Genomic DNA, 14,805 nt, shown 5'->3' with positions numbered 1-14,805 from the left:
TCTGAAATAACCAAATCTTAAGGACCACTTTCTAAAACGAGTTGATGTTATGTGTTTATGGACAAAAAAATTATATTTGCCTTACATATTTGTTGATATCAGATTCTTGTAACTCTCAGGTAATAAATCAAATCAAATATCTCATATCAGTAGACTATGTGGCGAGCTAACTAAATTTGTAGCTCATGTTATAAGGTTGAGAGACAAAGAGACACTTTCAGAAAACAACCGTCGGTAACTGTGAAACAATATCCGGTTCATGAACCTGTAAAATAACAATCCTTCCACTCAGTATTGGGTGACATAACCTGAACCCCGCTGGTTATCTCATCAGTCACCCATGAGTTAAGAGTTTGCATCTGGAGGAGTGCTCTCCCAGTAGGCCTTCCCTTTTTATTGGTTAAACCAGTTGCCAGACAGCCCACCACACTTCCTTACATATGTGAAATATCACAGAGGTCTGCAAAGAGTGCCCAAACAGCAGCATAGCCTTGACACTCTGCTTTTAATTCCTCTGCAAGCTGAATAAATAGCGAGCCAGTTAGACATCGCCCCCAGTCCCGAGCACTCTTTGAAAAACAGAAAAGGAAACTTCAGAAAAGATCCTGCTGCTAGCTGAAGTGTTTCAGTGGTCTTTTTGCGCTCTATCATTCATTTTAAGTAGGGCAGTTGATATCTCGTGACATCAGTCACACAGAGGAGACTTTGTTAAGCTAGGCTTTGACAAAAGTAGAAATAAACAAGCTTGAGTCTTGAGTTCCTGGCAAATGCAGCTCTGAATCTAATTCACAAACAAGTAAAGAAAGCAGAAGGGGGGGAGGATCTTGCTACATGGCTACGTTATAAGCAGAGTTCTCTTCTCACTACCAATGTAATTGCAACTTTGCAGAGACACTGAGTGTAGAGTAGACATGCCAACTTCAACCGCAGCAGAGCTGTCTGCTTGCCACACTGCGCCTGATTAGCATAAAGCAAAGGATTTCCGAAACCCAAACCCATCAATGGCACATATGCCTGCAACGAGAATAGCAGGCCACAACTTACAGGTCCTGAAATAGCCCTCCCTCAGCACTGCAATTGAGGCATATGAGCGAGGCGCTCTGCTCCCCCTTTTTATCCTCTCCTTCTTAGGCTTTATTTAATCTTCACAGTGAGCTGCAAAGACATACGTCTGCTGATATTCGGATGGAAAAAATAGAAAACACCAAACACTTCCTATAGGTGCAACTCATTTTTTGCATTGCTTACTTTAAAATGATTCATGTTGTTGGGCAACAAATTCAAATGTTAATTTTACAGTCATATAAAACAGCACCTATTGCAGGTGCAAATGGGAGAGAAAAATTTAATTAACATAATGAAAATCAGCCACTTCTGGCTTTCTCAACACTGTTGCATGCCCCTCCCCAGTGAGTGAAAATAGCCGCTACTGACAACTCAAGTTTGGTAAATTTATATGGCCTGCAGGAATTATTCTTTGCAGTGTTGCATGATGTCTGCAAGAAAGTTTGCAGAGGATCAGCATAGGTTACATGAGTTAGTAAGCTGTAGATTATTACCGTCAAAGCTAATAGTTCTGCTGTGCCACATCAAAACGGACCACGCTGACTAATTATTCATGTGCTTTAGCAAGGCTGGAGCTGATGGATGATAATGTTTTTAAGCTCCCCTGTGTGCTGTGTTAGGTAACTCCTCTCTTTGTACATGTATTATAGAGCAGAATACAGATGACAGCATTAACCACACCGAGTCTGCCGATTTATAATTCCTCTGCAAATCAGCTGCCTAATCAAAGCTCGGTGAGATATCACAGCAGATGCAGTGATTGTAATGTAAACAGTTTACTTTCAGAAGAGAAGCTGCAAAATTAACAAAAGCAACAAAATCACAGAACAACTGACCTTAATTCCAAGCCCACGCTGAAGAATAGAAATTTGGCTTTAGTTATGCCTTGCTAAGGACTGCAAAGAAGTCCCATTTCTCAAACATAATTTACACCTTGACGCCATGACAGCGGGCACACCAGAAGATGAGTTAATGACACATCACTGGATGCCTTTTGTTTGTGGGTATACGTGCCTGTTCAAAAATCTTGTCTATTTTCACTCTGGTGTGATCTCTCTCTCACTCTCTCTACAAAAATTAGAGTGCTACCTCCAGCTGAAAATAGGAATAAGAAATTTGGAGAGAGTGCACAGGCAAGAGGGTGAGTTAAGTTAAACAGGAAGTTTAAAGTTATTTGGTCATTATTTCACTGTGGTTACTTGCTGAGGTAAAAATAGCAACAGCAAACCTCAGGTAGTAAGCACGCTCAGATTTCATGTACAACGCCCTGCTGGAATTCCATTGTCCGGGGAGGTCATATAATTGGCAAGGTGTCACAAGTATCAAGCATATTTGATAAATATGGGACTCTTTCCAGATACAGCTGTGCCTTAAACAACAGCAGGGCGATCTTTTTACAGCAGGGCAGCAACATGCTCTGCCAAACTGTGTATTCTTAACACAGGTCTAAAATTCAACAGACAATCCATCATGTAGAGAGAAGCCGCCTTTAACTCTGTGGTCTGTTCCATGTTCGTCCTTTCAATCGAATAAAGTCTGTCCCACAGGTGTATTTAGTCGACTGGGACTGAAATAAGTAGGAGTGTAAATCACAATTTTCATTATGATGCTATATATATACATACATACATACATATATATATATACATACACACGTATATATACACACACACACACACACACATATATATTCAACAACGATACGATATTTACTAAAGTTATCATTTTGATATTTTGATAAATATGACATAATGTCAGTAAATATCCTCAATGTCTTCGTTTAAGCTGCTTGCGTTTGTCTGCATGACACTTGGCCACTAGCAATGTTTGAGGTTTGGAAACGTGTACTTGTATGAAAATGGGGACAGGGACGTGCCATTCAGTTTCAAAATGAAGACATATCTTAAAAATGAAACTGTGTATTAATGTTTTCACATTGCATTGTTTTATTGAATCACTTTGTATATATATCGGCCCAGATCGATGTATCGTTGTAGCCATAGCAACAAGTGATTATTTTCATTACTGATGAATCTTGCGACTATTTTCTCAATTAACAGATTTGTTGCTTGTTCAATAAAATGTCAGAAATGTCCAACGAGACATCTATTTAGTGTACTATAATGTCAGACACAGAAATGAAGTTAATCCTCCAATATGAGAAACTAAAAGTAGGTACTGTCTTGCATTTTTCTCAGGCAAGATGACTGTAAACCATTAACCAATTCTAACAAAAAAGCTGCAGATCTATTTTTTCACTGGATAAACTGATCAATTAATTCACTAACTGTTTCAGCTCTGTAATAGTAAGTTAAGCGGTTTTGGGGCACGGCCTCTTAATGTATATGTTTGGTCCACAAGCTCAAATTTCTTGCTCTCTCATATTTTCAAGAATTAAGTATTTTAGAATTTTGATGGTGCATGAAACCAACATCCACTTCAAGATGTAGAGATGTCTGGGAGTAGAGTCATCTGAAATGTACGAAAAAAATGTACTGCACCCACTACAGATGAGAAAAGCTATTTTGATTCATGTTGTGTTGTGGTTTAAACTGCTTTTGTTTGCTTCTGTTCTTTTTTTATCTGACATGCTGCCAGCGCACTGCCAGATCTTTGACCACGTGACTCGCCGCCCACTCTAATATCTGAGCACTGATCTCACTTTTGGAAACAACTTGTTTCCAAAACACCAAAACTATCACAAATCCAACTCTAGTTAAACTCATCATGGAGGTCCTATCACTCCTAAAACAAGCTTTGCTGGCGCTTGAGTTCCAGCCAGTAAAGGTGCATACCTCTCTGTCTCTACCTAAACGTTAAGGAACTGTAAAATGATTGCTTGGTAAGCCAGAGCTTACCAGAGAAGTCTGCACTTCCAACCCGCAACCCTTGTCTCTCTCTCTCTCACACTCACACACACACACACACGCGCGCACACACACACACACACACACACACACACACACACACACACACACACACACACACACACAAGCCAACACACACCAAAAAACTACCTTTGCTCACTTCAGTACGTATGTTGCTTGAAGCTGCATAACCTTCTCTGGGGGCGCCAGGGACATAAACGTATAGTCCATGCTGTGATTATGGAGAGGGGAGATAAAAACACCAGGACGAGTTGCAGCAAAAAAAAACTTTCTAGTTTGTCTTCTCACTCTGGCACACTCACAATCACACTTCCATGCACACACACACTTTGAGGCACAAGAAAGCTGGCCATACCAGATAAAGGTGATACTGAGTTGGCTCTAACAAACGTTATTCCAAGGCCTGTGAGATGGAGGGGGAGTTTTGGGAGTCCAGGGGAGTTGAACATTGTATTGGTGTCAAGAGCAGCTCATTATTTACCCGGGGGGACAACCTTTCTGCTGTTGTCTTAGACTAGCACATCACACTGACTCAACACACAGACATAGATGGGACACAATACACACATATCCGCTGCAATCCCTCACACACACACACACACACACACACACACACAAAAGCCATCCTCAGGCGTGGGCTGAGCTGGGCCGACAGTAATTATAGCCATGCTGTTTTGAGAGGGGGAGAAAAACAACAGCAAAGCAGCGGTGGCACTCTCAACCATGTCCTTGAGCACTACAACCACTGCTCCAAAATGGAGGCCTGGAGGGAGTTAAGGAGTCCAGGACATTGTTGGGCCAGCTCATACCCGGACATTGCTGCTGTGATTAGCAGTCTTTAGAGTGACACACATATTTATGACACACACATTTAGCTGTAACTCCAGACAATCGGGAATGTGCCGGGTGTCTGCAGCGGCTGGACTTGTGCTATTTCAAAGTCCTCGAGATATTTAGTATTGTTGTTTATGAACTGACACTATGCTGTGAAAACTCATTATTTAAACGCCTGCTATTTCTCTCTCGTGTGGGGAAAATAATGATTGTAGACTGCAACATTTCTTATCCTGAAACCCAACGTTCAACCCCAGACAGCTATATCAATATCCGCAGCTTCATTATGAGTTAAGTGTCTGCCACCCGAGCCTAAAACAACACTGTGAAATGTATCAGTTCTCACTGCTCATGATGCCATCTATACTCTCAAATGAAAACTGTGGGAGAGCAACATCCAAAAGGACTGTGGGAGTTTAAGAAGGGATTTGGGCAATAAAGTGGGAGTTGTTTCTTTCTTTATAACGTAGTCTCCAATATGTTGCTGAACAACAGCCACTGACTGTTTTATTGAAAAGGAAAGCAATGCTTAGCAAACCATTTAAAAAGCAGAATATTCTAACTAACGTCTTGTCCTGTTGTCCAGGACGCATAGACTTTGACAAATGCAACAAAAGAGGCCATGTAAGCTATTGTAAACACAATCATACCATCTTTGTGAAAACGAGTAAAAGGCATTTAGCGGCAAAGCAATGCTTACATTAGGATTGAGGTATCTCAGCACCTCACAGCTGCCAGGCTTATTTGTAATCTGCAAAGACAAGCACGTCATGGAAGACCTGGGGCTATGGGGGATTCAGGTTCCCAAGTGCTGTTGAAAGTGAATGTTATGGGAAGTTGTCTACATGAATGAGATGCTTGGGAGCAGTGGAGCAGCTGAGGTACAATAGTGCATACTGGTCGTTTTGACCTTTGTCAGTTTTGATATGTGCACATGAAATATGGGAGGTATTAAAGACAAAGCACTACAGATAGTAAGAGACTGCGTGGAAGTATGCTTGTTGATATCACAAGGCAGATTATTTGGTTTTATTACATATTTTTGCATATTTTGTTTGCGTGATTTGCCCGTCTCTTTCTCATAGACCTTGTGGATTTCACACTGGTCATTAGATATTTGTCAAATTTACATGGAAAATCACTTAGCTGTGGTCGTGTCTGAAGAATAAATCTGTAAGCCTAATTACACTGTTGACCACCGGTCAATCAAATGCTCACAAGTGAGTGTGACATGAGTTGTGGGAAGATAATTGATACAAAATGTAATTCTTTGCAGAAGTTTGCAGATGTCACATGGATTTTTTCATTTCATGAGTCCTTAAGCAAATGTTTTTTGAGAGATATGTGTGTTCATACATTAATGCTTACCTTTCCTTGCAATACATAAATTTGGATGTCTCGCACACTTGGATATTCTCAGAAAATCTGGGCTTTTTTGTTATGTTAAGTAAACTTTTGTTCGTCTTTGACCTACATGTTCATCCTGATGGGCAGTAGCAAAGTGTGCTGATGGTGCTGACGTTTGAGGGAAGGGAGAAGCCATCCACTACAAAGATTCTAACTTTGTGGGAAACACTATCATCAAACTATATCACCAAATTTTAAGGACCAAAAAAGTGAAGAGGATGCATGAATAACACTGACTGTGCAAATTTCGGAGTGACCAGGTCTCTACAAGGTACCTCATATTTCCAAATAAATGAGTCCTGGATGCAACTGTATACTAACACAAAATGCAGTTACAGTCAAATGTGGTGCTGTCCACAGAGTTATGCACATACAGGTCTACACGTTGTAGCTTTGAAATTCTACCCCTTCCATATTTAAAGTGCTTGTATGTATGGTTCATTTGAGTAGGTGAGGCATTATGGTATGCACTAACAAGAGCAACCTGGTCCATTTAACAGAGTTGTCTCAGAGAGCTTCCACATTAACCCTTGAGCAGGAACATTTCAAAACACTTAAACTAAAACACTGCACATTGTAATTTTAGTTTGTGGTAATATAATGTCCGCATCAGTGTTTAATCTGTACGGTTTGTTTTGCCTCACTCGACCTCCTTTTAACAGTGACAGTGTTATGACAGATTTGTCAATACAGTGTCTTGACTGCAGTCTCTGTGAACCCAGATGGGTTTGCCAGTGTCAAACAAAAAAAATCAGCAAGTCAACCAATCAAAAGTCTGATTATAAGGCGTCACATTGTCTGTGTTGATGCCACAAATGGTTGTCATAGTTACTATGCTTCCTTTTACATAGAAAGAAGCTTACTGGGTCAGGTTATGTTTTTTTCTTGTTTTTAAGGTCAGGAGGTAGGCTACCCAGCACATAATGGTTTGGCTTTACTGTGCACTGAATAAATCACAGTTTTCATGTGGGGCTTTTATAAAGCTGAGAATTTTGTTTACGTATCCCTCATTTTTGCTTGAATTTCCAGATTGTATTCAATCTGATTTTCAGCTCCATATCAGTCAAGTATCTTTATAAATTTGGGCACCCACAATGCCAAGAAGTGGCATTCTTCACTTTTTGAAAAAGGGAGAATGGTGACAATTTTCTAAAAAAGATATCATGCTGCAAAGGTCTCAGGCTGGATGTGTTTCAAAGATACTTAAACGGAGTCTACGCCAACTAAGCCACCATGACCACTCTTTGAAGTTTTAGGGAAACAATCAACAATTTTTCATTTCCACATGCTCTTCTCTAAATCTCTCTTGAGAGCTGTAACAATTGTTCAGCCTCCAAATAACGGGAAACATCAGGAAGTTGTTGGAAGTATCCATTTCCTATCTCACTTCCCCTGATAGTGGTTGGGGCTTTGGTAGACCACTGATAACACTGGTGTGTGTTTTCTCCGTCAAACCGAAAAGGCGTTACTGAAAGTTGATATGAGCACCACAAAAAGTGGATGATTCGCAGCGTCAGTCCCAGCGGCTGTTTTCCCTTTCCTTTTCATTTAACCTCCAGGATGACAAATGCACATAAAACCTGTCGAAGGTAGACAAGCTTGCCAAAGAATTACCCAAGGCACCCCTTTTAAAATGATGACAATGAGTTGCTGACTGCAGGCAAAGAAAAAGGATGGGCCAAAATTGTTCAATACGAGGATTCACTTGGTTGTATCTTTCTTCATTTGGATTAAACCACTGGAATGAAAGCTGCCATTAAAGGGCAAATACAATCAGGTAGAGACAGCCTTATCTTATAAAAGGCACGCTCTTGTCAGCTATAACTACACCATTGTCTGGTGATGAATACAGATAGGCGCCATCATTATAGGGTGGAGTTGAGCACAAATCTCATATGTCAGGTCACCACAGACTAATAACACTATGTTCTAAAAAGTCAATGGACAACACTGAGACAATTAGAAAAGCTTTAGAAAGTACTAAAACTACACAAAAATGGAAGAATGGGTACAACAGCAAATAGAGTAATGAGCATTTGGCAAGATAGCTATCGTATTGATCTTTGCTCCAGTTCCCTCTCCTTAGCTGAGATGCGAAAAACTTCCTGTGTGTGTGTGTGTGTGTCTGTGTATGTGTGTGTGTGTGCTTGCTACATGTTCTGCTTGATTGCCCTTTCCTAACACATGCGTGTTCCGGCACAAGAGCTCAGCTCAAAGTCCAGCAAGTCATAGCACGATAACCGTGTTTCAGAGCAGAGAGAGAGTGATTCACCAGGTAATGAACACGGCTCACTCTCCCACAGTAAAAGGTGGGCAACTCATGTCAACCTCAGATGAACTAGCTCAGAGCTCTGACAACTCCTTTATGAAGCGAAAAGAAGCAGGCTGGCTGTCTCAAGTGATGTATGTGCGGACAAAGTGTCCTCCTTCTACCTAAGTAATGCACATCATTTGATTTACACATTTCACACAGACCACACACACGATTATCTATCTGTCTGTCTCACACAGCCCATATCCTGTTGCGATCTGTTGACAACAAGCCTGTGAGTCTTTCTCCAGGTAATACAATTCTCCTCAGCTGCCAAATCAAGGCCTGGAACAACCGTGGTCATGCCGGTGGGTGGGATGAGATGATCCGTGCCATCACAAACTGAGCACTGGTCCATCTTTTTAAAAAATTCCAGACCCAAAACAGCATTATTCTAATTCACTGATCTCATACTGATTCAGACCACATAATTTATATCCAGCTGACTGGCACAATTCTCACTGCACGTGGCTCTGCGTCCATTTCTCTCTCCCTTTTCCAATCCCCTCAAAAGCGAGGCTATATCAAACCATTGAGTTCTTAACTCTCAGACGTTGCAGTAGTGTCTGCGAGAGAGAAGAGCTGGCCTTGCACTTTAATGACAAACTAAAGGCAGAAAACAGCCAAAACAGCAGGACTTGTTTACTTGGCAGAAATAAAGTAGGCCTAAGCCTTTCATCCTGGGCTTTACTGAGCCAATGTCGGTCTGTGCGGAAAAAGGGCACCCAGCGCCACCCAAGGCGTCAAGTGAAGCCTTCATATGTGTTTGAAGCTTGACAGGCTGCTTGGAAAGCTGCACAAGGCTACAGCCCATGATAGAGGGCTAGCTAGTTAGCTTGGAACACATGCACGTTCCAAAAGCCACACACAAAACATAGGCCTTAACGTCTTTTCCTTTTTCCCACCCCTTTGTAGAGCTTTGTAGATATGCCAAGGGCCGATGCTTCCAATGCAATTTTAGAACATGTAATTACAGAGACTTACATGTTGTAAATTTAAACATTTTCAAAAACCTGTAATATGCGGCGAGAATGCCATATTGAGTTGATAATGTGGAGAGATATCAGGCCTATTTTCATCTCATTTAATACCACAGATACAGAAAATAAAATCGAATTTGTAATCACTCCTCAAGACATCCAATCCAATTCTGCACTAAAAACACTGGCTAGTTGAACATGTTGCTGTCATTTTAACTGGTGCTCTGCATAAATCACTGTCTTTTCCAGTAGGCAGCTACACTCAGCTCCCTGTTTTCTCTTGTTTTTTTCTCCTTCCCACCCACCTGTCTTCCTCCACTCTCTGCTGCAATCTTCAAAAACAAAGAAGAAAGTAAATCAAAGCAAAACAGCAGTGATTTAATGAAGTTTTCTTTGTCCAACCCGCTCTTTGTTGAACCTGACGCGAGGGGCTCTGGTGTCCCATTGATAAAAGTTTTAACATGCTTTGATATGCATGAATGGGTCTTATCCTTATGCGTCAGTAAAACCAGTTGTTGTTTTTTTTCCCAAAGAGTTCTTCTGATACTCACTGAAAAAAAAGAGCCATGCAAATATACTGCCAATTCTACTGTAAAGAGGCTTTGTCCACAGTGGGCTTGACCATAAGCTTCATAAAAACTCTGTAATCCTACGAGTGGGAAATAATTATTTCTTATCTTATGTGTGGGCTAAGAAGACTTTCGACTGCTGGATAAGAGATGCACTTTCAGTTTACTGTAAGTGTTTACCAAAAATCTAGACAACTTGCATAGCAGACCTGTCTGAGAAAAACACAACAAAATCACAGAATATTTCAAGAAGAATTCATCCTCTTGAGATCCTCTTCAGATGAAAAAGGGATACATACACAGTCTTGTGTGGAAAATAGCAAAAAGCAATGCCATTCAGTTCAGCTGCTTTGGTGTAAACATTCCTTTCCAGCTATGGTCCCATATTATTACAGGTTACTCATCCATAAAAGGGGGAAAAAAGAAAATATCTAAAAGACACATGATTGCAAAGATATTTTCTTCACAGCTCCAGGTCTGCCTACATTGTTAAAACAGTGTTATGTATGACTGCTTTGTCGGAAGATAAATATTTGATTTCCATGCACTTTCCTTTTTCAGCCTCCCAGAGTCCTTATCAACAAATGAAAGCTGATCTTGTCATGCATGCAGACCAACCTTATGTGTCCGCATACCTAAGGCTCCCGCTTTATCATTTATTTTTACTTTTCCTGTCTATTGGGGAGTGCCCAGCATTACTGTGAGACTTGTTGGGAAAGGCATGCTACATGATGAATCCTTATTTGGTCAGAAAATTCACGTTGCCACTTCCAACAAAAATAACTCCAGTTTGTTGATGTGACAACCTTGGGAAACAGGACCACACACGTCAGGCAGGACAAACCAAAGCAACTGCTTCACTGCCTGTTCCTCATTTCAGTTTAATGAGCTCATGCATTCAAAGCAACAAGACACCTGAATCTAAGCTAGTTAAGGAAAAATAACAAATTCAGTAATTGGCACTTTCGGCTGAGAGTTTAATGTCTCATGTTGCCTCTTTGATTTATGTTTGTCAAAATGGAAGTCATTTAAATATACACTAATTTATGTCCTTGGTTTATTTTATATTTTTAGGACGACTGGTGTAAACATCATGGCTCTGAGTGGGTTTGTACAAACTACAAATTCTTCAATGGAATCACACTTCAATTCTGAGCCAGCAAAACAAGAATAAATCTGTCACTTTACAGAGAGGCCCTAATTGTACGCAGAGCTTGACTCTGCACCTATTACAAGTATTTTCTTTGCTATTCAACTAAACATAGGCAGCCCCTGCAACTTTAAAAGAGCCCAATGAAATATTAATCATCTCACCATTTGCAGAGCACCATATGAGAACACACTTTAGAGTGTTAGAGAGGAAAAACCCCTGTAGGCTCAACCCACTCCTGTCCTGGGTTAAAATATTGTGTTCACACTGCTTGTTTTTTCCACAAGAAAGGGGAACAGGATCCTCACAGAAGCTCACCAGCTTATCGCCATGCAATGATGCATATTCTTAAAACCTGACTTGGTCTCAGTGGATCATTTAATATGTAGTTCAATTCTTTATGTAGCTTTGCCACATTCATGGCCTTTAAAGTAGTTAAGAGGCCAACACCCGTGACATTTCATACTAAATTTATGTATATGTATCAGCCAGGATATCCCAACTGATCTGTGCTTATATGAAAATAATAAGATGTGACCTTCACAAAGTGAGACTGTAAAACAAGCTTTTGCTTTTAATATTTAATAATTTAGACATTTATTAGGTAAACAATACACTGGATAGGGAGCTACCTTTCAAAATGTTACCCTGATCTGAGGTGATTTCATTGTAGATGTTTCTTTCTCAAGCTAGCAGCTTGTCCTGGAATACAATGTAAGCTCATAACTCAGAGCAGGGACTTCCTGCTCTGAGGAAGCAATTTACAGTGGCATAAATTTCCATCACAGTAACTGCAATCTTACCTGTCCTGGCGTTAACGGCAAAGAAACCCTGGGGATTGCCGCTGGTGATCCTGTAGGTGAGTTTGTCACTGGCCTTGGCATCTGGATCAACTGCATTTATCTGGATGATCGACACGTCTTTAGGGGAGTTCTCCACGACTGAGGGGTAGTAGACGGGTTCTGAGGTTTGTGGCGCATTGTCATTGACATCCTGCACTTCGATGTAGACCTCAACGAAGGCAGAGAGCGGCACCACGCCGCGATCCATTGCATAGACTGTGAGCCAGTAGTGAGGTGTTGTCTCATGATCCAACAGTTCTTGTGTTCGAATAATACCTGAGAGATGAGAAGGACAGAAACAAACTTGTTAGCCTGCTTCATTTCAGGGAACACATGCCATGAGTCTCACATCGCTGCCCGCACTATAGGTGATCTCTGAGATCACTTTCTAACAGTGAGGAGAACAGAAGCTTGAGCACCAGCTGCCGCTGAGCAGGCGGGTATAGGGGTTGGTTGAAGGCACCTTGACTGAAACATGTCAAGTTGGTTTATTAACAACAACCAGTCAGTGCTCTCCTGTTTACATTCACTGGCAGGGAAGTTTTTTTTATGGCCATATGGGGGCTGCAGCCTTCAGCTGAGCAAACAAAGAGCTTTCAGAGGCCTGTGAGTTGTATAAGTTAACAAAGGTTAAATGAAAGAGCGGAGGCTGGGTACATTTGGAAATCTGAAAGCCCTTAGCGGATCTATGAAGCCTAATGAGAGTATAAAAACGTCTGCATGCAGAAAGGAAAAACAGCTCATGTTTTGTGTAAATACATCCTGATGCAATGAGGCAAAAGACCAGAGGCACAAGCTTTGTATCAACAAGGCATGTTTTAATGTCATAATATGTTATGTAATCGGTTTACTGCAAAAACAATGCAGTTCTGTTGGACACATACACATGCTTGACCTGTTAACTTCTGTGAACAACACTAGTTCAGATGTTTAAAGGGCTGAAACTGACAAGCAGCGTGAATCTTCTTTCAGATCTTTCTGAGGAAAAGCTAACAGCTAAGTTCCCAGGAGTTAATTTGCTTTAGTGCTTTTCATCCCCACCGGAGCCCACTTTCGAGCACTCACCAGGTGCTCAGTAAGTACATTTGAACTTTAGGAAAAGGATAAGTGTCGATCTATGTGTGTGTGTAAGTTTCCATGTGTGTGTTTAAATAGGCGTGTTTCAGGGAGAAGGTGCATGCACGTCTGTGTTTGTTTTCCAATGAAAACTTAAAAAAAAATACGTCAGCCGCAAAATTACATTTTGTAACATAATAACTCATGCTGTGTTAGTAAAAAAACATATGTTTTTTGTCTTTTTTCGCATGCTGATATGTAAAATAGCAACGATACGATAGCAAAACTATATCAGAACATCTATGTACCAACTCTCACACAACTTGTGCAGTATAATTACATTTATTCAGTCGTACGTAAATGCATTTTCACTAAAAACCCATAGTATTGGAGTCTGGCTTTGAAGAGAGCATAGAAAGGTTTACTTTCAGTTCAGCTTTAAACAATACAGTTGTGGCGGAAATTTATGTACGTACTGAGCAAGCCACAATAAATAAAAAAATCAATTTGTTCACCATTCTTCCTGGAATTATGTGAGAGAAACAAAGTTTTCTTCCCAAACTCAAGGTAACACTGCATGACTAACTGATATACAAATAATTATTTTATGAGGCAAGAATTTGTTTAACGTGTTTACATGCACACTAATAATTCAATTATAACCAGACTAGGTGTTTTTTTTCTATGAGCACAAAAAATGTCCCAACATGAACCTGATGCAATGGTTGTGTAAACAGTTATTTTGCTGTCATCTTTGAGTTGAAAATAAAAACTGACAAACGAGAACATTTACATCAGCCTTCATCAATTTTCATCAACATCAAAACAAAGCCGCTCATGCTGTTACGTTTCTGATGGCTCAAACACATCACGTCTGACTATCAAACAAAAGCATAAAATGAAGGAATCAATTAACTGTGAGGCATGTGGATGCCATTATATAGCAGTTACCTTGATTGGCTATTCACGGCAATCGCTGTAAACAAACTGATTGATGCTATATGGAAAAAATTTTGATATGCTTTTCTTTTGTTAAAAAAACTGTGGGGACACGAACAAAAAGCAGAGGGCAAATGAGCTGCTGATAATAAAACAACACCATATTATTTAGATAACTGCATATGTGGAGTTCTATTATTCTAACAAGCATAAATACAAGGCGGTGAAGGGCAACCTAAACACAAAAATATCTTCCACACAATGGAAACCCTGGCAACCTTTCTAATAACAACCATTTTCATGTTCGTGTTATTTGTGATATCTCTACAACCTTGTAGGTGCAATTGAAATTTATGGTTATATTTGATTTTATTGCCTGATACTAACAAAGTGAATCATGGTGCAGACACACCCGTATGATTACCGGGTATGGGTGTTGTCCATTTTCTAGCCTGAATCTATAACATACTTACTGGTGGCCCAGATAAGGGAGCCTCCACTAAACCAAACCCATAAGGACACATTTCAAAGGTAGAAATAGTGTACATAGACTATCTCTTCGCTGCTGCTGATTTTGTTCGCTCACTGTAACTTGATGAGCTGCCATGAAGGAGTGTAACTGAGAGCAGCCAAACCTTTAGCCTTGGGTAAAGACAGATCTTTCAGAAAAGAGATAACACTCCAAATGACTTTTCACAAAATTGTCAAGTTTAACACAGGAGGGGAGTTTGGGGGGTACACCTCATTTATTCTCTCGCCCTGCT

The 14,805-nt window shown here is 40.4% G+C and overlaps 1 protein-coding gene across 4 annotated transcripts in view; it reads right to left on the bottom strand.

The window, feature by feature from the left end:
* fat1a (FAT atypical cadherin 1a) overlaps positions 1–14,805 on the bottom strand; it is an 83,456-nt gene that overhangs the window by 52,097 nt on the left and 16,554 nt on the right. For all 4 annotated transcript variants that reach the window (XM_042484523.1, XM_042484524.1, XM_042484525.1 and 1 more), the window contains exon 3: positions 12,008–12,322. In XM_042484523.1, coding sequence (XP_042340457.1) covers positions 12,008–12,322 — 315 coding nt within the window. The remainder of the gene's footprint in view (positions 1–12,007; positions 12,323–14,805) is intronic.

This window comes from Plectropomus leopardus, chromosome 4, assembly GCF_008729295.1.
Source record: "Plectropomus leopardus isolate mb chromosome 4, YSFRI_Pleo_2.0, whole genome shotgun sequence".
Classification (NCBI taxonomy): Eukaryota; Metazoa; Chordata; class Actinopteri; order Perciformes; family Serranidae; genus Plectropomus; species Plectropomus leopardus.
Note: the sequence above shows the minus strand (reverse complement) of the source record. Positions and strands in the feature narration are given on the sequence as shown.